Source organism: Echinops telfairi, unplaced genomic scaffold (assembly GCF_000313985.2).
Source record: "Echinops telfairi isolate 266 unplaced genomic scaffold, ASM31398v2 ScPeMD7_7410;HRSCAF=8448, whole genome shotgun sequence".
In the NCBI taxonomy this organism is placed as follows: Eukaryota; Metazoa; Chordata; class Mammalia; order Afrosoricida; family Tenrecidae; genus Echinops; species Echinops telfairi.
The window spans coordinates 27,088,436-27,113,497 of record NW_022111310.1 but is presented as its reverse complement, the minus strand read 5'-3'; the positions used below and the strand labels follow the sequence as shown (position 1 = coordinate 27,113,497).

General features: G+C 42.9%; 1 protein-coding gene across 5 annotated transcripts in view; it reads right to left on the bottom strand.

Annotated features, from left to right (window-relative positions):
- The window catches only part of MRRF (mitochondrial ribosome recycling factor), a 54,356-nt gene that overhangs the window by 22,421 nt on the left and 6,873 nt on the right, over positions 1 to 25,062 (bottom strand). For all 5 annotated transcript variants that reach the window (XM_045296588.1, XM_004712567.3, XM_045296587.1 and 2 more), the window contains exons 3-5: positions 23,717 to 23,872; positions 15,300 to 15,418; positions 7,468 to 7,559 (exon numbers count right to left, since the gene is read on the bottom strand). In XM_045296588.1, coding sequence (XP_045152523.1) covers positions 7,468 to 7,559; positions 15,300 to 15,418; positions 23,717 to 23,872 — 367 coding nt within the window. The remainder of the gene's footprint in view (positions 1 to 7,467; positions 7,560 to 15,299; positions 15,419 to 23,716; positions 23,873 to 25,062) is intronic.

Sequence of the window (25,062 nt, the reverse complement as noted above, 5' to 3'; positions counted from 1 at the left end):
GCCAGGGCCAACCGTGAAACAGACAACGAATTGCTCATGTGAAAGCGTAAGATGAAGCTCAAGAACTCAAGCAAGTGCACAACCTCGAATGGAGAGACCATCTCATTCAACAAAATAACTAAAGACCTACACGATTGGAATCATGGGATGATTTCATGGGCATCATACATGAAGAAAGCAAAAGGTCATTAAAAATATAGGGAAAAAAGGATATCAAAAGAGACTCTCACATTTGCTCTTAAACACAGAAGTCCAAAACTCAAGGTCATCGAGTCGATCCCACCTGGCAGCGACCTTAGAGGACAAGTCGAGCCATCTCTCTTTGGGTTCCAGAGCCATTGAATCTTTCATGGGGACAGAAAGCCGTGTCCTCCCTTGGATGGCTGACTTGTGGTTAGTTGCTCCATGAGCAGCCCTCTAAGTCCCTGGGGCTCATATGGATATAGAGTAGCCCAAGCAAATTGAAGAAATGATACAGTTAAACTGTGGGACAGATTGTTTGAAAAAGCAGCTGGAGAAGACAGAGTATTGTAAGGAGATGTACAACATTCTGGAGTTCGAAAACTAAGAAAAATACAAGCAGCATTTCTCAAGTGGAAAAAAAACTGAAGAAAAATATTTGTGCCTTGAGTTGAAATACTGAACAATTCTAAGAGCCAAATATTGAACAATACAGCATGTATCAAGGGAAGATGGAAGGAATATGCAGAGTCACTGTACCATAAGAACTGCTCAACATTCAACCATGTCAAGAGGCAACATCTGATCAAAAACCAATGATACTAAAGGGAGAAGTCCTAGCTACAAAGAAAGCATTGGCAAAATACAAGGCTCCAGAAATTGACAGAATATCAATTGAGATGTTTCAACAAAAAAATGCACCAATAGCACACTCATCTATGCCAACTGACTGGAAGAGAACCACATTTGTGCCCATTCCAAAGAAAGGTGATCTAACAGGATGCAAAAAAATCATTAAACAATGTCATTAACATCACACAAAATTAAAATCTTGTTGAAGATCATTCAAACATGGTTGCAGCTGCACAAAGACAGAGAACTGCCAGTATTTCAAGCTAGATTCACAAGCAGATCATTGCTGATATCAAATGGTTCTTGGCTGAAAGCAGAAAATAGCAGGAAAAAAATGTTTACCTGTTTTATACTGACTGTATAAAGGCATTTGATTGTGTGGGTCATAACAAATTATGGATAATATTGTGGAGATGGGAATTCCAGGGTACTTAACTGCTCACAAGGAAACTGGACACAGATAAAGGGGAAGTTGTTTGAATAGAACAATGGGACTCTGCAAGATTTAAAGTCAGAAAAGGTGTGTCAGAGGTATGTATGTTGAGCATTCAATATGTATGCTGAACAAATAAACCAAGAAGCTAGACTATATGAAGAATGTAGCATTGAGGCTGGAGGAAGACTCATTAACAACCTACAACATGCAGATGATACAGCCCTGCTTGCGGAGAGTGAAGAGGTCCAGAAGCAATACTGATGAAAATCAGAAACTACATCAACACAAATATCAACCAAACAGAAATCCTTACAAGTAAACCATTACGTGTTGAAGTTGGCAAGAATTTAATTTTTACGTGGATCCACAATCAAAGGATGCAGCAGTCAAGAAACAAGACAATGCATTGCATTGGGCAAATCTGCTGCTACAGAACTCCTTCCAGGACTGCAAGAGCAAAGATGGCACTGTGAGGACTAAGGTGTGCCTGACTCAAGCCTGGGATTGCCAACTGCCTTATATACGTGGGGAAGCCAGACAATGAATAAGAAGACCAAGAAGAAATGATGCAGTGGAATTACCATGTTGGTAACGAATACTGAATACACTCAGGAACTGCCAGAACAACAAGTCTGTCATGGAAGTAGTATAGTAGCCAGCACACTTAGAAACCAGAATGGCAATATCGTCCATATTTAGGATATCTTCTCAGGAGGAACTAGTCCTGATAGGACATCATACTTAGTAAATAGAGGGTCAGCAAGGGTGAGGAAGACCCTCATATAATGGACTGGCACGGTAACTGCAACAACAGGCTCAAATCTAGCAACAGTTATGAGGCTTGCACGGTGTTGAATTCTGTTGTATGTATGGACACTGAGTCAGAACTGAGTTGGCGACACCTAACAATAACAGCACACACAGAGAAAATTGAAAGTTTATTGAAATTATATTAGTGTCTTACACAGCTTAAGTCCTCTAAGGAAACTATACTACTTAATCTACTTCATCTACAAATCCCAGCAAAGCTCTGTCTATTGTTAGGTATCATTTTGCCTGTTTTACAAATGAGGAGCTAGAAAGCAGCAAAATGCTAGGACGTGGCCAGAGTCATATGAAGTCCCTGCCAGAAACCAAGAACTGAGGTCCTCTTACCTCTAAATCAACCTTTATCCCCGCACATGACATAGGCTGCATAATAAAGAACAGATCATTCATCTTTTATCTGGAAAACTACCAAACATGTAATTCAGTCAGGGGCCTCGTAACCCCACCACCTTGTCAAAGGGAAGAAAGTACAGGAAAAAAGAGGCTTGCAGGAGCAGACGGTTAGGGTCTGTTAACTTTCTCTTGAATCATGCTCATTAACCAACATAAAATAATGTAAAATATAATGTAACAGACCCCCATGTCCTTGGAAATTCAAGGGAAACTCACTGATCCTTCAAACTGCACTGAAATACAATGCACTAAGGGTGACTGCTAGTTCCTGTGGGGCTGCAGAATGCACACTGTGTCAATTAGATCCTCGAAAGAAAAATGTGATACATAATCGGGCTGCTCTAAGAAGAATCCAAGTCAGCAATGAGCACTTAGCTACATCAAGTCACAGCACCACAGAATTCTGGAAATCCAGAAGGGATCTGACAGGCCACTGCGAACAACCCCTTCATCTGGCCTATTCAGGGAGGTTAAGTGGCTTGTCCAAGGTTTCACCAAGTTCATAAGGGAGGAGGATCTAGAAAATGAACCTGCAAACAGGAGTCCCACGGTGGCACGAATAGTGAAGTGTTGGATGAATACCCCAAAGGTTGGTGGTTCAAGCCCACCCAGAAACCCCTTGGAAGAACATCCTGGCAATCTGCTTCTGAAAGGTCACAGCCCTGAAAACTTCACGGAGCAGTTCCACTCTAGCCCCGTTGGGACAACTAACAACTACACACTCGGCCTGCAGATCTCAAAGCTTGTTTCTAAAACATGCCAGGACATTTGGCATGTTCCATTTAGCACTGAACACGGAGAGGTAGTATGTTACGTGGTAGCTTAGGTGTCATCAGGTCAGTTCCACCGCAAAGCAACCCTAAGCGCAGCAGACCGAAACACTGCCTGGGCTGCATCCCCACAGGTGCTGTGATGGCGGAGCCCACTGGTGTACTGACGGTGCCAAGTAAGGCCCTCGAGGCTCTTCCTTCTTTTTGCTACTTACCCAACCTGATGTCCTTTTCCAAAGACGGGTCTCTCCTGAGAACATGTCTCAAGCTCATGAGATGAAGTCTTACCACCTCACTTCTAAGGAGCATCTGGTTGTACTTCTTCTGACCGTCCATGGGACTTTCAATGTTCCTGACTGCACGGTAATTCAAATACCTCAATTCTTCGGTATGCTTCCTTATTGCTGTCCAGCTTTCCGAGGAGACGAAGAAAAACACCCCGGCTTGGGTCAGGCTCACCTGAACCTTCAATGTGACATCTTTATTCTTTGCCAGGTTAAAGAGATCTTGTGTAGCATATTGTCTAACCAGTATGTATGTAGTATGATTTCTTGACTGCTGCTTCCATGAACATTGATTATGGATATAAGCAAAATGGAATCCTTGAGAACTTCAATCTTTTCTCCATTTAACATGATTTTGTCTATTGGTCCAATTGTGAAGATTTCTGTTTTCTTTACACTGACTTGAAAGATTGTGTGTGTGTGTGTGTGTGTGTGTGTGTGTATACATACATACATATTACAGGAGAAAGAGTCTGTGTATTGGTAACAGAAGAACAAAACCCAGAATTCAAACCTTGACTCTGTCACTTGCTCACCATGTGATCCAGTCCCCTAATTCCTCTGAACTTTGTTCTTCCGTGAACTACAGGTAACAGCGAGTTGCATGAGGATGGCCGAGCTGGAGTTAATATGAACACCTGCCTGGCACGTGCTCCATGAGGGTGAGCACCATGGCTGTGGGTCCCCAGCACTTAGCGTAGAGTTTGCCATGTGACACATCATCAGAAACATTGCTGAACAAGTGAATGAACTAACCAACCACTTGGTACTAGACTTAAACCCAGCTCAACCTAGTTCTTAAACACTAAATGATATTATTCCCAATTCACACGATTTCAGAGTCTTGCAAAGTACTGAGGACACAACAAAACAGGATAGCCCATTTTGGACACAGGCAGGCAAGGATCAGCAGAGATGTTTGTTGCTAGCATACGTCCTTCAAGGTGCTTTGGAATCAGATCCCAGTTTCAGAAAAGCTATGTGACCTCGGTTACTACTGTATATCTCCGAGTCTAAATTTCCATACCTGAAATAAGCCTAATTCCCAGAGATTGTATGAAAAACGAGACAGTGTAACTGAAGGAATACAGGATGGTGTGTGGCACAATAAGATGCTCAGCAATTGTACTCCATTTCCTTTCTAGCTGTTTGAAAGCTGCAACCACTTGTTTCACTGAAGGTCTCAGCTCAAGCGTCACTTCCTTCCTGAACCTCCCAATCTACAGTGACCCACCTCAATGCTCTTCCCTTATCCTGCTCATTTTTCTGCATCCTTGTTATCACCACATGACATTACATTATATTTTTATTTCCTGCTCTGTTTACTGTGCTTCCTCAACTAGAATGTAAGTGCCACGAGGGCAGGAACATTTTGTCATCTGTTTTGCTTATTGTTATAGCCCAACAATTAGGAGTGTGCCTGACAAGTGGGGTGTGTTTCAATAAATATTTGTCCAATGACTGAGTGCATTAACTCAACAATCAGGTGTACTAGGCACTTGCTATCATGTGATTGAAACTATAGGAATAGGGACTTAGAGATAATTAAGAAATGGCCCTCCTATTCTCAAAGAGCTTCCAACCTGGAGAATTAAAAGATGATTATATTAACAGTAAAGCAGTCTTATAGCATCCAGATTTACAAAGTTGACCAAGGGTACAAAAGGAGAAACTAACTGTCTGCTATGGAATCTGAGAAAATTGATGTCTCACCTAGAATGCTGAACGTATCTTTCAACTAATATCTCTATAGTCACTATCTCCAACATTCCATCCATTAATCAGCAGCAAGAGAGATCTCCACTCCCCTTGCTTAAATCTCTCCCAACGGCATCCCTTTACATTACATTTTGAACAAAATCCAAACCCTTCACACTGGTCCATAAAGTCCAAATGAACAGCCTCTGTTCACTGATCAAGCCTGTTCACTGATATACCTAGAAAGCTTTCCCACCTAGATTGGCTCTTCCTCCTCATTAACTCTTAGCTCAAATGCTAATTCTTAAAAGTCCTGTTAGGGAAAGGGGAGCAAAGTAATGAAGTCTCTGGTAATACCAAAAATAGACTTTGGGGCCAGGGTGTGGCATCCCATCAAACTCTACTGGAAAACATTCCTAAAGGTCAACAAACAGACCTGGAACTATTTATAGGCTTTTCTCTTGTTGTTTTGTTTTCCTCTGTCTTGTTTTTGTGCTTATTATTGTCTCTGCATGTCTATCTAGATGGGATAGGCAGGATAAACATTCTGGATGAGAAAACAATGGACCGATGGGGGGGGGGGGGGGGCATGGGAGAAAGGGAGGCAAGGGAAAGGAAGTGAGTGTTAATAAACCCAGGGACAAGGGAACAACAAGCGATCTAAAATTGACGGTGAGGAGAGTGTAGGATGCCTGGTAGGGCCTGATCAAGGGCAATGTAACTGAGAGGAATTACTGAACCCGGAATGAAGGACAAACATGATAGTGGGACAAGAGGAAAGTAAAAGAAAATATAGGAAAGAACTAGGAGGCAAAGGACATTTATAGAGGTCTAAATACAGGCATGTACATATGTGAATATATTTATATATGATAGGGAAATAGATCTATGTACATATATTTATATATTAAGTATTAAGGTAGCAGATGGACATTGGGCCTCTACTCAAGTACTCCCTCAATGCAAGAATACTTTGTTCTAATAACCCAGCATTCTGTGATGCTCACCTTCCAGGCATGATCCCTGAAGACAAAGTGGGTGCATAAGCTAATGTGGTGAAGAAAGTTGATGGTGCCAAGCTATCAAAAGATATAGTGTCTGGGGTCTTAAAGGCTTGAAGATAAACAAGGTGCCCATCTACCTGAGAAACAACAAAGCCCACATGGAAGAAGCACACCAGCCTGTGTGATCATGAGGTGCTGAAGGGATCAGTTATCAGGCATCAAGACCCAGAACAAAAAATCGTATCAATGTGAATGAGGGGGAGTGCAGAGTGGAGACCCAAAGCCCATCTGTAGACAATTGGACATCCCCTTACAAAGGGTCACAAGGAAGAGACAAGCCAGTCTGGGTGCAATATAGCACCAATGAAACATACAACTTTCCTCTAGTTCTTTAATGCACCCCCCCACCCCCGGCCTCCACTATCATGATCCCAATTCTACCTTACAAATCCAGCTAGACCAGAGCATGTACACTGGTAAAGATAAGAGCTGGAAACACATGGAAACCAGGACAGATAAACCCCTCAGGACCAATAATTGAGAGTAGTGATACCAAGAGGGAAAGGGGAAGGTGGGGGGTATGAGGGGGAACTGATCATAATGATCTACATATAAACCCCTTCCCTGGGGGATGGACAACAGAAAAGTGGATTAAGGGAGACATCAGTCAGTATAAGACATGAAAAATTAATAATAATTTATAAATTATCAAGGGTTCGTGAGGGAGGGAGGGTGAAAGAGGGAGGGGAAAAATGAGGAGCGGATACCAAGGGCTCAAGTAGAAAGAAAATGTTTTGAAAATGATGATGGCAACATATGTACAAATGTGCTTGACACAATGGATGGATATATGCATTGTGATAAGAGCTGTATGAGCCCCCAAAAAATGATTTTAAAAAAAAGTCCAGGTAGGCTGAAATTGCCCCTTCCACAATGACCTTTCTCTATGTCAGTCTATTGGAACCTATTGCCTTTTTCTTCTTCTTCATTATCTAGAATGACAACATGAGAACAAGGATTTTGTCAGGTTTACTACTATATCCCCAGCACCTGGTACACAGTAGGTACACAATAAATACTTCTGAAATTAATAAAGGGAATATCAAAAGACGCTGAGGTTTTCCAGGAGGAAAGATACAGGTAAAGTGTGCTATTGACCCAGCAGAATCATGGCTTGCTGGTTTCCATCCAAGGACAACTGCCCCACTTCATTGAAATAGATGAACTTCAGCCAAACTTACTTGGGAATGGGCACCCGAATTAGCGTCCCTTCCACTTCTGGGTTCAGATTCATTCCACTTTCTCTTATAGCCTTGATAGCTGCAGCTGTACACTGAAAACCAGATCAAAAGGTAAACAGAATTAGTAAATAATTATTACCAGATGCAAGCCCTCTGTCGATAACTGGCAAACCATCTTGGCAGAACATGGAAACATTTAGTTCTGTTACCAGTAAGATCAGGAAGTTACATTGGTGTAGAGTGCTTTGATCAAGCTGAATAGCAAACTCTGTCCACTCCTGGTACCAGTGTACTGCGGGAGGAAAAGAAAGCAAAAAGAAGAAAAAATAAAAAGAAAACAGCTCTGCTTCTTTGAAAAGATTTCAATGGTTTGAGGCAACGCAGATCAAAACCACAATAAATCCTCAAGGGAGGAGCCTGTTCTGTGCAAAGATTGGTGTAAAGACAGATGAAAGATTTTATACGTTAAAAATTCCAGTTGACATTTTACACTCAAAATATAGCAGTACCGATTTGGAATGGGTAAATCTATTTAACTCATTCGCATCTACACTCACCAAAGTCACCCATGTTTTGAAATGAGCAACAGGTCTCTACAGCAGGAGAGGGAGTGTGGCAGAGTAGGGAAAAGCCTGGGCTCTGGAGTCAGAGGGATCTCAGATCCACTCCCAGCTTGGCTGACCATGGGACCGTGGACTTGACCACTCTGAGCCTCCATTTCAGCCTGAGGAAAGGTCACCTGTTGTAGCTCTACTTCAAAATGAATTCAATAGATGGGCGCCACGTCCTGTTTCACATCTGGCACACAGTACAAATCAAGGCGAGTTGATGGTATGGTAGCTATAAGCTAGGCTGCTAACTGCAAGATCAGCCGTTCCAAGCCACCAGCTGATCCACAGGAGAAAGATGAGGCTTTCTAGTCCTGTGAGATTTACACTCTCGGGAATCCACAGGGGCCGTTCTACTTTGCCCTATAGGGTTGCTATGAGTGGGAATCAACTCGATGGCAGTGAGTTTTATTTATTATAAAAAGGTAAGAATGCGCTCGCTCGCTGATCTCTCCCTCCCTGGCCTCTCTTCCCTCTCTCCTCTCCTGTCCTCTCTCCCTTGTTCCCTTTCCTGTCCTCCTTCCCTTCCCCCTCTCTCCACGTGGACCACCAAGCGGGGCTGAGCAGGAGAAACCTGATGCAAACCCAAACGGAGCAAACCCAGTGCAAAAAAGTGGATTCCAACTCAAGGAGACTGAGGTTCTCTCGGAGGTGTTACGTGTTTGGGCCCGGCATGGTCGGTGCAGCACCTTGCCCCGGCTCTCCCAGAAGATAACCTGCTGGACTGTGCCACCCCTTCCCCCAGGCCAGAGCTGGACTGTGCAGCCTCTTCCCCCACATGCCAAGAAGCTGGTCTGTGGAAGACTAGACTCTGCAGGTGCAGCACCAGGAAGCAAGCCTCCCTTCTCCTTACAGGTGCAAGCACCATCAGCTTTCTTCACCTCATTTGCACATCTCCCTGACTCAAATCCTACAATTATCCCACTGCCCTACCATCGGGCGAGATTTCCGTGACCTAACTCATTGGGTTGTGGAACCCACCCGGGAGCTCAAAATGCTCCTGTCCCTTTCTCTGCTCTCCCTTCCCCTCCAGGGAGCTCTTTCCCTACCCTAATAAAGCCGTTCTTAACCTCAAAAAAAAGGTACGAATGCACAAAACACCCAAACAAGGCTGAGCTGCAGTCATCATTTAGCTGATCCACTGCTGCCCTGCCCTGCATTTCTCTGACAGTTTTTTGTTCTCTAACAAGCAGAGGACACATTAGTATGTTGATATCCCAAAGTATCTCACCTATGGGAGACAGAACCAGGAAGAGTGTACGAGGGCAAAATCTCAATATGCATACGTAAAGCACTCTGGGAGGCCAAGCCCCCCCCCCACACACACACACCAACACACACCTGGGAGGAAGCCACGTTTGTGGGTGGGAGTTGCATCCCACTCACATTCTCCTAAGTAAAAGTTATTCCCTACAATGTGCCCCATAGTAATGCTAAATTTAAGGTGCTGTTTGCAAACACATGGTCACTGAATTTATACTTGGAGATCAACTGCTTGAAGGTTATCTGTCTGAAGGCTGTCTGCCATCTAGAGCCATCAGACCCTATTGTCTGTCCCAGTCTGAGTAGGACCCACTCCCTTCTGATAAAGGATTATTCCCCTGAAGGAATGCCCAAAGATACCTACAGTCAAACCAACTCAGAAGACCAAGGTTAGGCTGCCATCTTGATTCTAGAGCCCACTCATCTTGTTACATTTGTGCCTTCCTGTCAAATGTATGGCCCTAGTGCCTCCCCTTCCTATTGTGTGTACACTCCTAGCGCGTCCCCCTCCTGTTATGTATATGCCTATTATACAACCCCTTCCTGTTACATATGTGTTTACCGTGGCCTGCATGCCCCAGATTATATAAAGTCGTGAGATTATATTACTCATGCTCTCTGTTTGAACCTGGCTCCTAAAGTAATGACTGAGAGGTGAGCCCTTGTATGCTCTGTCTTGTCTGATGTCTCTTTAATTTAGTCCTCAATTACACAACTGCTCCCTTGGACCCATTCGGTTGTGGGGAGGCTGGTCCCCAACACTCACTTTACACTCAAGCAATTTCATAACCACACCTGGCATGTATGCCTAAAGGGCAACAAGAAGACAGAAATGCTTTCATTGGCACAACTGTGGAATTCATGCAAACAAGGCCTCTGACATTTTCCAAAGAATCTGAGGCTTGACCAGAGCCCAGCCACACCACATAGGAAGAGCTCTAAGTTTATGGGACTAGCTTTTGGCCTGAGTGCTTCTAGCAGTTTCTGGTTTAAATGAGTGATGGTGACTGCACATGGATTTTAGTTGCTCAATTTTTTATTACAGGTGCACCTAAAAAAATATCCATTTAATTCTAAAATGACCTTAATTCTTCATCCGTATGAGGTATAAGTCAAAGACAAGCCAGAACCTCCACATGTAGATGAATCATCTCCTCGGAAGCCTGTACACAGCTCTCTGACAGTGTGGTCACAGCTTAAAATAGTAAATTCATAAATGGCACTGCTGACCATGGATTCTCAAAGCCATAAACACATCTTTTACAGAATCCAATACAACCCTTTGTTGTATACCAGGGGGCCTTTGGAATAAGGTCACATCCCTGAAAATACACATGATCTTCCCTGATAGCCCAAGAGAGTAAGGACCCCACCCATCACACTTCGGGTTACTAATAGAGCTAAAAGCAAACTCTAGGCTCTTCAACTGTGTGCCCAAGGAAGCTGCTTGGGTTATATTTTCTTCCAAATGCCCTACCTTAATTTATTGTCCAAATAATCTGGAATCAGATCCAGTGTACTGTATAAAGGGTATATCAGAAACTGAACTCACTGTCGCTGAGTGGATTCTGGCTCACGATGGCCCTGAAAGAAAGAGTAGAATGGACCCATAGGGTTTCCAAGGCTGTAAATCTTTCTAGAAACAGACTGTTACATCTTTATCCCTCAGAGAAGCTGGTGCATTTGAACTACCAATCTTTTGGTTGGCAGTGAGGTGCTTTCATCACTGCATCACCAGGCCTCCAATAAAGGGTATGGCCAAGTTACATTAGAGAGGTAGCCTGGTCTCCCATCCAATAACTGATTACCCAGTGCTAACCATCCTACCTACCATCACCACCTCTCACTGCCTGACCCAGTGTTTACACGCAACCTTCCACTGTAGGCACTGGAGCAAGCTGTGAACACCAATCTAGAACACTGAGACATCTTTATTTAGGACTTCTGGATGGCAAAGAGAAATAAGCAAAAAGAGTAACATGACACTAGACTGGCTTCTAAAACACAGCTTGTCCTGTGGGGGTTCCAACATGCCCGCAAGGGGTTAGTAAACTACCACCCGAACTACTGAAGGGAAAAATCCACATGTAATGAAAGTGCAATCCCTTCTCTGAAGAGCTAGGAGTCCTGGTGGCATACTGCTTACCAGTTGAGCTGTTAACTGCAAGGTCAGCAGTTTGAAACCATCCGTCGCTCTGAAGGAGAAAGACAGGGCTTTCTACTCCCACACTCTGTATCTCGGAAACACAGAGATAGTTCTACCCTGTCCTAGAGGGTCGCTATAAATTGGCATGAACTCAATGGCTCTCAAATGACCACACTGGATCAACTGGTGGTGACTGCTTGGAGTGCTGTGCCAGAAACATCGGAGTCCCCCATCTGGGGTCGGTCAAGAAAGAGTGACCAATCGGCAATGTCTATGATTGATATAAACTAATTATGCCAAAGGAGAAAAGATTATAAAATCTTATGAACAGGTGAACAAGTTCTAGAGCGTTTAAAGTCAAGGCAACTTTAATTTTTGCAGGGGTGTGTGTGTGTCTTGCTAACAGTTTAAATATTTTTTGCTTTTTTACACTTTACAGCATTTTGTTATTGAGAACATACATAACAAAACATGCACCAGTTTCAGGTCCCATGTACACTTTAGTGACATTGGTGACAAGCGTTGGGTGTGCAGCCATTCACGCTCCTTTTGGGAGCCGCCCCCCCTCATTAACATACACTTACCACGCCCCATGGTTCCTGTCAAATCTTTTGAGTTTCTGTTGTCAATTTGATGCCATATAAGTAGTTCTTAAAAGAACATAATGTTCCAGGCAGACCTTTTACACTTTTAAACTATTGTTCAGTTTTAAGACAACTTCAGGGGATAATTTTGGTTTAAAGTTTAAAGATTATGTCAGGGTGTGTTTCAGGGGTGCATCCATGTTCTGTGTTGCTACAACTTTCCAAACCAAACTCACTGCCATTGAGTCAATGCTGACTCACAGCGACCCCACTGTGGGTTTCCAAGACTGCAACTAACTGTTTAGGGGAATACAAAGCCCAGTCTTTCTCTCGAGAGGCTGCTGATGGTTTCAAACTGCCGACCAACATGTAGCCACTATACCACCAGGGCTCCTCTAGAATGTCTACAGTCCATGAAAACCTCTAATTCTGTTCTGCGTTTCCCTCCTTTTGATCAGGATTCTTTTATAAAATCTTTGATCAAAATGTTCAGTAATGCTAGCCAAGGACCATCTAGTTTCTTTTGGTCTCATGGCACTGGAGGCAGTGTTCAGGGGAGCACTTAGCCACACAGTCCATGTATTTCTGACTCCTCTTCCTCTGTTGCTCCTGGAGATTAGGGACCAATAGTTGTGCCTTGGATGGTAGAACAAGAAGCACTACACACATTCTTAGGCCAGATTCCTAAAGATGGAAGCATGACTGTTAGAATCTTTGTCATTATTAGTCTGTCATTCCCTTTATTTCCCAATGAGTCTCTAGAATGTTGAGGCCTTGTCAGTCTTATTAGCTGTGATGTCACAGTACCTCAAGTCAAAAACAAACAAGCAAACAAACAAACAAACAAAACCCTCACTACCGCTGAGTCTATGCTAAACCTATGGAGCCCTGGTTCCCTAGTGGTTACATATTGGCTGCAATCCGCAAAGTCAGCAGTTTGAAACCACCAGCCGCTCTATAGGAGAAAAACAGTGCTTCCTACTTCATAAACCATTACTGTATATCAGAAACTCACAGAGGCAGTTCTGCCCTGTCCTATAAAGTCACTTTGAGTCAGCACCTCAAGTAGAGCTTAATAAATTGCAGCAACTCAAAAATATTTGTTGAATTACTGAATAAATGGTAAAAGGTCTTAAAGTCAAACAGATCTTTATTCAAACATTGGCACTCTACATTACAAGAATGGGAACCTGAGGAGATATTTTACTTTTCTGGGCCTGTTGCCTCATCTGTAACATGGAATAAATAATGCAGAATTTTAGAGAGTAGCTGTGTGATCACATGACACAAACATGAAGAAGTGCTTGGCCACACAGTGGACACATTATACATTCACTCCTTTCCTGCCTAAGAGCGGTCACGAACCCTGGCAAATTTTGTTTGCCACTTGCCTTGTTTTGTTCAAATCGTGCTGTGGTTTTGATCCCCTCCTTTGCTTCCCTATCATCAACCCTAGCTGCTTGCAAGTTTATGGAAGGCACCAACTGTGTGTATCATTCATCAAGCAGGACACATGTTAAACAAATGCAACACAGTGTTCTGTCTTCAATGCATTCAAAAAGATTATGCATGCAAATCTGCATCATGTCACCATAGCACGACAGAAATGCTCAGGTTTGGAAAGAAAGCCAAATGCCTGTGGACCAGAAAGGAATTACATAAACACAGAGAGGATTAGCTCAGCATTTTGAAGCTATGGACCTGGGTACTCGATGGACAGTTTCTAAGCTGGAGGAAGGAAATGTTTATTCGAGTTCTGTGTTTAATATATACATACACCAGATGAGATAAAAGAATTCAAAGGACAATGCAGCTCACACTTCCTCTCCCTCTGCCCCGGTACACGAACCTCTCTACCGAGATGCTGGAAGGTTTCTTTCAAACCCCACAGAATACCAACCCGGAGAAGTGAGGAGATGCTCTGGTTAAAAAAATATAGACTCCGACTTTCTAAGGACAAGTTAAGCTGTTCAAACCTCCTCCTGCCTCCTAATGTTCTGGGGCCAGTCAGCTGCTTCCTCAGTGCAGCGATTTGCTGTTAAATAACAGAAGTGGCTGGCTTTGAAAAGCAATCTGCCAGATGAGGTCTTCAAGCTGTGCAATTAGGGGGCTGGTCCCTAAACTGGCCTGTTGGGCCCATGGGATTAGATCACGCTTCAGAACCAGTGCACTCTCTTGCTGGGAATTTGTCTTTCCACCACCCATTATACTGCACTTGAACAAGACCTCATTTTAACAAGAATCACCTGGGAATCTATAAACAATGTAATCCCTAGACGATTCTTATGTGTACATCCAATATTAACTGGGGTCTGGTCAATATAGATTCTGAGGTGAAAGGGCAATTTTGCAGCAGGGGGTCTAACTGGAATGAACTGGCTGGAAGCCATGGATTAGACGAACAAGAGAGGCCTTAGAGAAGCCTCGTTGGTTCAGGAGGGCGGGGAAGGTAGAGAGTTCTCTTGACCCATTTTGCCACTTCTCTGCATCACCAAGAGTGAGTGCCTCCCTTCCCTGAACCTAATGACAAATATTCACCCACTCAAAGAAAACCTACTGCGTGCCTTCATGTGCCAGACTTGTTGCTTGGCACAATGCATGTCAGATGTGATCTGTACTTTGCAAACTTACAAGCTGGTTAAAGTGAGATGAAAACTAAGCATACAAATAAACCCACAATTATTCATTGTGGTTCAGTGCAGTGAAGAAAAAGGACTGTGCTGTCTGAGAACTTCGTGTGGTGGACTCACTTCAATCGAGGTGATACAAGGAAGGCTTCCCTGAGAAAGTGCCATTTAAACTATGATCGGAAATATGAGTAACAACTAGCCAGGCCAGAGTGTTCCAAGCAAAGGGACAGGCATATGAACTGCAAAGGCCTTGGGGATGGACAGGACTTAGGGGGCGGGGGACAGAAAGACAACTAACTGGTGGCTACAGCGAGGTGCAAGGATGACAGCGATACAAAGTGGTGCCATGGACTATATGTTGGCTGCTAACCACAAGGTAAGTGGTTCAAATTCATCGGCCACTCTGCAGAAGAAAGCTGAGGCGATACCCCAGTACAGATGTACAGTCTAAGAAACCTGATGTTGGAAGGGCAGGAAGTTTGGTTTGGGATTTGGTTCTCTCTTTTCAACCCAAGTTCAAGAAACACGTCCTCCCGACCTGACCCAGCTGCTGCCATCGGAAGAGGGGAGGGAGAGAGACCCTTTCAGTGAGCCATCTTACCTCTGGGAAGTTGGTCATGTTCACCAAAATCAGCTGTGGTGACTTCATGGAAATCTGGCCAATCTGATTTAAAGCAAGCTTCCCATCATCAGTTACCACAGTGATATGATCGAGGGATCCTAAGAAGAAAAAGCGATAGGTTCTTAGAATTCAAGGGACCTTAGCATCCCCACATCTAAGTCCCTATCTAATTCAGATTCAATTAAATTCAAATGCGGGTTGACTGCAATGTGTAAGGACTCCTCGCTATGCCAAGACGGTTAAAGAAGAGGCAGATCATGTGACAGAAAGACCTTTGGATGTTGACAGAACTAGGATGGAATTCCTTACCAGCAGAGAGTATGACTAATGGCCCTGATTTGCCTGGAGCTATATCCAGGGACACAGAACTTTCTGTCCTAACACGGGAAAGCTGGTCCCCTGGGCAAGTTCCTTATCTTCTCTGCGCCTCGGCTTTTGGCTTAGTCAAACAATAAGTACCTGACGGGAGAAAAGTGACACTGCAGCTAACAATATAAACAACCATGTGTACGACAAGGAGTAAAATGCAAAGAAGCTTCAAAATGTTCATGAAAAATCCTTATCATTTTTTATTCCATTTTCCATGAACTTTTTGAAACACACTACCACCACCTCCTTATACATGCATACACAGAAAAAAGTACCTCTTATTATCTCTTTGAGGAGCCCTGGTGGTGTAGTGGTTATGAGTTGGGCTGTGATCTACAAGGTCCATACTTAGAACCACCAACCTGCTCTTTAGGAGAAAAATGGAGCTTCCTATTCTAAGTTTCTAAGTTACAGACTTAGAAACTCAAAAGGTAGTTCTACACTGTCCGACAGGGTCGCTATGAGTCAGCATCAACTTGATCGTCATCAAGTTTGGTTTGGTTTAGATTATCTCTTTTAATTCTTAAATCCACCCTGTAACATTGAATTACTATCCCCACTATTTAAAAAACTCACTGCCATCAAGTCAATTCTAACTCATAGAGACCCAGCAGGACTGGATAAACTGGCCCCGTGGGTTTCCAAGACTATAACTCTTTACAGGAGTAGAAAGCCTCATCTCTCTTCCATGGGGTAGCTGGTGGTCTTGAACTGCTGACCTTGCAGTTAACAGCCCAATGTGCAACTGCTAAGCTACCACGTCGCCTCACTATACAGATGAGAAACATGAGGTTAAATGATTGGCCCCAAACCATAGAGGTAACAAAGGGCAACACAATTCCAATTCCAATCAAAGCTCTTTCAATTATATCAAATCCAAAATCCAATGCTGAGAAGTCAATACCAATTCATAATAACCTTATAGAACAAAGTAGAACTGCCCCCTCAGTTGTCCAAACCTATACTCTTTATGGAAAGGAGTCCTAGTGGAGTAGGGGTTATGTGTTTGGCTGACAATTGCAAGGTCAGCAGTTCAAACCCACCATGCAATCCTAGAGAAGAAAGAAGAGGCTATCTGCTCCCATAAAGATTTAGATAAATTGCTCCATAAAGAAATCCTATGGAGCAATTGGACTCGGCCCTACAGGGTCAGATTTGTCTACCTGATGGCAGCAGGAATCTTTGGAAGCAGGCTGTCATATCTTTCCCACAAAGTAGCTGGCTGGTGGGTTCGAACTTCCCAACTTCTGATTCAAAACCCAGCTCTTGAATCCACTACACCTTCTCCCTTATACCAGTGGGACTCAAATTTGGCGGTCCATCAGAATCACCAGGGAACATTTTATCCCTGCGCTCTGCTCCCAAAGACCTTGAGTTTGGGGTCTATGATTTGTGGAGAGGCCTCAATTTTGTTCCTCTTCACGTAACCATTCGATTCTAACACGCAGTCAGTCCTGATACCACCTTGATTTGGGCACTTGGAAGCCCTCCAAAGCAAGCACCTTATAAAACAAAACAAGAAACAAAACAACACAATTAACACTTCCCTGCTTCCCTACATCTCACTGCTCTCACTGATACTTGCACTCTGATAAACCCTGGGCAAGCTTTTCAGAAAGCAGGCATATAAAAGTGCAGTTACAGAGAGAAAAGGGCATTATTTAAGCTCTCTGATTTCCTGTACCTACAAGAGTGAGGAGAAAGACTTTGCCCTTCACAGTAGGACCCACTCATGGATGGCTCATTTGGAGACACCAAGAGAAAGGGGGTAAATGGGTCTTCTAGACAAATTGGAATTCTCCTGGAAAATTCCAGTTAGAATAATGCAACACTATCCTATGGCCCAAAGATCTGACTTGACATATTTGACTAAATTCAACATCATGGAGAAGCAAAAGGTTGACCCCACTTGATGTGACCTGGAAAAATCCAAGAGGTATATAAGAATCTCCATGATTCTGTAGACACATGACCTGGGTTCAAATACCAACTCCACTGACTTCAATTATATAACTCCGGACAGAACCCTTCAAGTTTTCAGACTTCTGTTTCCTGATACACAAATGGGGCACAAAAATTACGCTTATCTCATGGGACAGCTATGAAGATTAAATGAAAGAGTGTATGCAAAGCACTTATAACTGAGTCTTGGCATACGGCAGAACTCAGTACATGTTAACTATTAATATTATTTCATTCTCTTATGTTTTAAACAAAGTAACCTACTTAGAATTTCTCTAATATATTTTGTTCGCTCTTGCCTTAAGATCCTTGAACATATTTTCTTTTAACTGCGAACTCCCTTTGCTCAGGTAACTCCTGCTCATTCTTCAACTGTCAGCTATAGTAACATCTGGGGAGAAAGATGGGCCTTTCTACTCCCCCAGTTACATTCTCAGAAACACACAAGGGCAGCTCTACCCTGTCCTGTGGGATTGATAACAGTGTTTGATAACAGTCCTTGATAACAGTGTTTTGTTTGTTTTTTAATAGTAGCATCTATTCCTACACTGACTTTTCAGTGCTGGGTTACAAGCCCTTTTTATGTTGTTCTGGGCATCCTATGAACACTTCACTAATAGATCCTGCATTAAAACCCCAGTCTGACTTCACGCCATGGTTATCACCAATCTGCTTTGCTAAATGGTTTCATATGTTAGTGAACTTGTCTGTTCTTTCACAATAGGTGCTAGACCCCTAGACTGCGGGGACTATGTCTTTCCTATATATATCCATTGTGTGTCATCAAGTTGATCCCAACTTAGGGTGACTCTACCGTAACCTGCCATAACCTGTTGCTACTGAATCAATTCCAACTCAGCAGCACTGTCAGACAGAGTAGAACTGACTCATAAGGTTTCCAAAGCTGTAATCTTTACAGAAGTAGACAACAATATCTTTCTCCTGCGGAGTAGCTAGTGGGTTCAAACTACTGAACTTTTGGTTGGCAGCCAAGCATGTAACCACTGTGTCATAAGAGACCCTACCACAGTACCTATTAAAAACTCATCAGCACAAAAGTGTTTAATAGTGCTTTGTTGGATGAATGAATTGGGTAGGGTAGGAGAGATAAGAAAGAGTAAGAACGAACAAACAGGTAAGCCCATAGCTAAGACAACTGCTTAATAATCAACTACCTTGAAGACAGCAGTCCCTGAACAGATGGCGGCATAAGAGGAAAAGTGCCTGCTGGTTCAGATGATAGCAAAAGGTGATTTCCAAAAATCTGGCAAAAACAAAGCCTGTCTAAGTTCAGCCTGCTGTACCCAGTCTCTTCCTGGCCTTACATTCTACAAAGAATGTTACATAAACATAACCCTGAAAAGAAAGAATCAAAAAGGAAATACCAATGGGAGGCCTCTTGAAAAGGCTCTTAATGCAGCTTTCCTGATTTGCCATAAGATCCTTTGCCACATTAAGTCCCAACATGGGCTTTTCAGTCTGTGATTGTGGTGGCTCCCATTCCCTAAATCCATATCGACGTAATGCATCAAATCCTTTTCCCTCAATCTGTCCCAAGTGAGAATCTCCCGTAGCCTCGTTTCTGCCCCTCATTTTCTCAGAGGTTAACGTTTAACAAATTACACTCCCAACCTCTTTCCAGACCCATCATCTTTTTAAGTTCAACAAGAGTGGAGCTTGCTGGCTAATTTTAAGTATCACATTTCTCCCTGAGCAACTCTCAAACTGTTCTCTGGTTTCGGCTGCAGAATGTTAACAAGCCAGAAAGCGCAAGGGAGACAGAGCACTTTATCAGTTTCATACCTAAAATAATAAGCAAGTTTAAAACAAACAGTTGGGAGAGATTGAATGGCACGCTCTACTGTCAGCAAAAGCAGAACTGGCCCAGTCTAAAAGGTGGACAAAGCACGGAACAGTCTACTGGCTTCACAATGGATCTCATCTCATCTGAGAATGCTTCTGGGGCTGTTTCTAAATGTGGCTGTAGAGTTTTCACTTAGTTTTCTTAAGAACAAGTTCATGAAATCTTTTTCCATTTCCTTAAAACCAGCCCAACCAAGATGTGACGTGGGAGCAACCCAAGCTCCCACAGACACCTTCAGAGGGGTCCTAGGCTGGACTCTGGAATGATGACAATTTCCAAAAGGCCAATTTAACAGCAATTGGATTTTTCCTGCCTGCCTGCACCATTAGCTGACAACTCACCTCTCCATCACATCTGCAAACAGTTCTCCTAGACAGTTCTGACATTTCCCACTTAGAAAAGCCACTTGCAGGAAGTTATTAACCCAAATGGAATCTTCCTGGTCAAGCTCAGGGGTACAAAAAGGCCTCAAATGGGCAAGTCTGCAGCCATTTGGTTCCCAGCAAGATTTCCAGAAGAAGGTTTACCTGTGTTTTACATAGGTATTCAACTGTATGGATCACACCAAATTACGGATAACTTTGTAAAGAAAGAGCCTTCCGGAATACTTAATTGTGTTCATGAGGAACCTGTATCAAGACCAAGAAGCAATTGTTTGAATAGAATACGGAATACGGTGTGGTTTCAAATCAGGAAAGGTGTGCAGCTGGACTGTATCCTTCCACCATACTGATTCAATCTGTATGTTGAACAAATAATCCCAGAAGGTGTAGTTACATGTACTCAACATTAGGATTGAGGAAAGGCTCATTAAGAACCTACGATATGCAGATGACACAGTCTTGCTTACTGAAAGTGAAGAGAATTTGAATCACTTACTGATCAAGATCAAACACTACAGCCTTCAGTATGGATAACACATCAACATAAAGAAACCCCAAATCCTCAGAACTTGACCAATAAGCAACATTATGATAAATGGAGAAAACATTAAAGTTTTCAAGGATTTTATTTTACTTGGCTCTATAGAGGTCTAAATACAGGCATGTACATATGTATTTAGATATGATGATGGGGAAATAGATCTATGTGCATATATTTATAGGTTTAGTATTAAGGTAGCACAAGGACATTAGGCCTCCCTCAATGCAAGAACTCTCTGTTCTATTAAACTGGCATTCCATGAGGCTCACCTTCCCGACACGTTCACTGAAGACAAATGTGTGCATAAGCAAAAGCGGTGAAAAAAGCTGATGGTGCCCAGCTATCAAAAGATATAGCATCTGGGGTCTTAAAGGCTTGAAGATACACAAGTGGCCATCTAGCTCAGAAACAACAAAGCTCACATGGAAGAAGCACACCACCCTGTGTGATCACGAGGTGTCGAAGGGATCAGGTATCAGGCATCAAAGGCCCAGAACAAAAAATCATATCATTGTGAATGAGGGGGAGTGCAGATTGGGGACCCAAAGCCCATCTTTAGGCAACTGGAGATCCCCTTACAGAAGGGTAGCAGGGAGGAGATAAGCCAGTCAGGGTGCAGTAGAGCAACGGTGAAATATATAACTTTCCTCTAATTCTTAAATGCTTCCTCCCACCCCACTATCATGATCCCAATTCTTCCTTACATATCTGGCTAGACCAGAGGATGTACACCGGTACAGATGGGAACTGGAAACACAGGGAATCCAGGACAGATGATCTCTTCAGGACCAGTGGTGAGAGTGGCAATACCGGGAGGGTGGAGAGAAGGTGGGGTAGAGAGGGGGAACCGATTACAAAGATCTACATATAACCTCCTCCCTGGGGAACGGACAACAGAAAAGTGAGTGAAGAGAGACATCAGACAGTGTAAGATATGACAAAATAATAATAATTTATAAATTATCAAGGGTTCATGAGGAAGGGGGGAGCGGAAAGGGAGGGGAAAAAAGGAGCTGATACCAAAGGCCCAAGTAGAAAGCAAATGTTTTGAGAATGATGAGGGCAACAAATGTACAAATGTGCTTGACACAGTGGATGCATGTATGGATTGTGATAAGAGTTGTATGAGCCCCCAGTAAAATGATTTTTTTAAAAGAAAATTTTAAAAAGACAATCAATGGAAGCAATAATCAATAAATCAAAAGATACATGTGTTGAATAAATCTGCTGCAAAAGTTTTACAGAGCAAAGATATCACTTTAGAAATTAAGGTGCACCTGACCCAAACCATGGTATTTTCAATCACTTTATAGGTATGTGAAAGCTGGACAATGAATATGTTTGACCGGAGAAGAATGAATGCATTTGGGTCACAGTGCTGATGAACAATATTGAATGGACTGCCAGAAGAATGAGCAAATCTGTCTTTGAGAGAAGTGAGCCAGAATTTTCCTTAGTAGCCAGGTTGGCAAGATTCATTTCACATATTTTGGACATGTTCTCAAGAAGGCCCAGCCCCTAGAAAACGACCTCATGCTTGGTAAAGTAGAGTACCGGTGAAAAGGAGGATTGATATAATGGCTGCAACAATGGGCTCAGACAAGATCAATTGTGAGGCTAGTGTGCGCCTGGATAGTGTTTCATTCTGTTGTACAAATTCTATTCCTACGAGCCAGAACCAACTCAACAGCACCTAACAATAACACGATATACAAACTATCATGTGGGAAAAATCAGACTAAAGCTGCCGGTGATTGCAAGACCAACTTTCTGGAGGTGTCTAAAGGCACGGTGCAGTAAATACCTTAATATGGCCCTTCTAGCCAGAGTCTATGTCAGTGGTTCTCAGCCTGTGGGTTGCAGACCCCAAAGGAGTTTGCCCAACAGTAGCAAAATTATACAGTGATGAAGTAGCAATGAAAATAATTTTATGTTTGGGGGGTCACCACAACATGAGGAACTGTATGAAAGGGTCGTGGCATTAGGAAGGTTGAGAACCACTGCTCTATGTAGCTTTCACAGATAACTGGATGAAATTATGTAAATGATGTATGCATGATCTACAAAAGGGTGGGGGCAGCTTGCCCTCTAATAATGTAAATAAGGTATACGGCACCCTCGTGAGGATGAGACCATGCAAATAAAAGTGCACGGAGCTCCAATGAGGGGATTGGTCAGTTTTGCTATCCTACTAGGCTTAAAAAAAACAACCCTAATTCCAGAGCAAGGAGGTACTTTATGACCACCAAGAAAGAGTGCATCCCTTGGACCCAGGATCCCTGCTCTGAAAAACTCCCAGACTGAGATAGGGCGATAAAGGGAGAGAGACCACACGAGCACTAGCTATAACAGCAGAGATGCAATGGTGAGAGAAATGGCTGCAACATAGTCAGCAGAGTCAAGACACTGGCAAGTGACACTGCAGGGAGCTTCCTGGCTCAGAGAGTGAGAAAAGTGAGTGCCTTTGGGCAGGAGGCCCTAGTAGAGAGAAGTGCCTGTAGACACTTATTGGCAGAACCAAAGCGCTTTATAACACTTACCTGAGAAGGGCAGAAGCTGAAGGGCCATGGGGCTTACCGGACAAGGACCAGAAAGAGGTGTGCCTGTGGGCATAGCTAAGCAGCTGTTCTGACTGAAGAACTGTATCCTGGATTGTATGTACCCTGTTACTTCCTTAATTAAGATCCCATAATTATGAGAGTTGTCTGGGGATTGTATGTGGCCATTGCAACAGATTACTGAACCCCACGGAAGTGGAGAGTGCCACGGGCAGGACAGTGGTGTCAGCACTGGAAAAAAGGTTGGAGGTAGAAGCTGTATGAGACCTCTGTCTCCAAGGAATCCACCCTGGGCTGTGGATGTTCATTTGCTTCCCATTCCCCTTTGTAAAGTGAGAGTAAGTCAGCCACTGGCCCATGCCATTTTCACAAGAGTATGTTTATAACAACAGTCCCCCTTAAAAAAAAAAAGATAATTCCACAAAAACAAAAGCCATAGAGTTTTGTTCACCATTGTCTACTAGCACAGTGTCTAGTTCATAACAGGGACACTTGCTGAATAATAATAAATAAAAACAAATGTAGTGTTAAATATGAGACTGTTTACATATGTCACTTCATTTAATACCAGTCCAAAACTATGGGGTAGGAACAGTATTCCAAGAAAACTGAGGATCAGAGGAGTAAATAAATGGTCATCATTTTAATAAGTGGCAAAGCTGGAAGTCACATTCAGCTCTGACTATTCCCCTCCCCCAAACACTGGCTCAGTCACTAACCTGGTGAGGTTCTTATATTGAGAGTCTTGTTGAAATTATCTTTGAGTGCTTCCATCACAGACTTCAATTCTTCATTCACCTCTTCCAAGTTGATTATGTCCCCAACCAAGGTTGTGTTAATGTTCACTCTGGTTTGAGGCTGTCCTTTCCCTTTGGCTAGAAAGTCAACATTCAGGAAATAAAAGAACAGCAGCTCAAACAGAGACAATACGCAATCGGTTATGGAGTATACAAGGAAAAACATAGCAAGTGCAAAAAAATTACAAAACATCATAACTGCTCCTAAAAAAAGAACCTATATGTACTCAGTATCAATTAGATATGATGGCATTCAAAAACAAACAACCAAAAAACCCAGATCTATACTCAACAAAAGACTGTAAGGCTGTGGGTGTCAGCAACTGCAAGTTTCCAGTTTCCACCACACCATAGACAAAAAATATCTTGCAACTGTACCTCAGTTTCCTCATCTGTGAAATTGTGTGATCTGGGCATTATGGATCATTTTAAGGATCAAATGAGTTCATATGGGAACAATTTCTTTTAAATCTAGCATCATTGATAGTCCAAAAGCTATCACCATTAACAGAATAGAAGACTTGTAAGCATGAATGCTCTTTCAGCAGTTTGCTACCATTAGCAGAAAGGGGATGATCTTCAAGAAAGTAGAAAAGGAGATCAGGGGGAAATTAGCCAACAGCCTATTTCTCACCCCATCCTTGGGAGTGGACTCCCTCATCCAGCTCCCTGCAATAAGCTGGTTGATCTGTTGAAACTTTTCTGTCATTCATTCATTCAGTAAAGTTTCTGAATACATATTATGTGTCAGACCCCCTGAATTAGGTTATTAGAGGAAGGCAAAGAATGTCTTTAGCAGTCCAACAGGGAAGACACATAGCAAGCAACAATCGATCTTACAAGTAATTCATTATTAGTTAATTAATTAATACTGTGCTAAGTGCCCCAAAGGTAAAATACAGTGTGCAGAAGGGCATGTAACAGGGGACCTGACCTAGTTAGTCTAAAAGGTCAAAGAAGGCTTCCCTGAGGAAGTGGCGTTTAAGCTGAAGCCTGCGGTGCATCAAAGGCTCATTCTTGGATGACACAAGCCATTAAGATCATCCATCTAAATCCACAGCTCTAATAACCCCTTCCCCAACAACCTTCTGGTTTTAATTTGACTTGCAACGTAGATCTTTCCAATAAGGAGAGGGTGTGTTGATCTGGTGTGCTTGGCATTTATATCTCTAATTCTAAATAACTCTGACTAAAAGAAAGAACCTAGGCATTTTCTGAGCCACAACTAGAACAAATAAGGAGGTAGTATGGTATGAGGAAAACAGTCC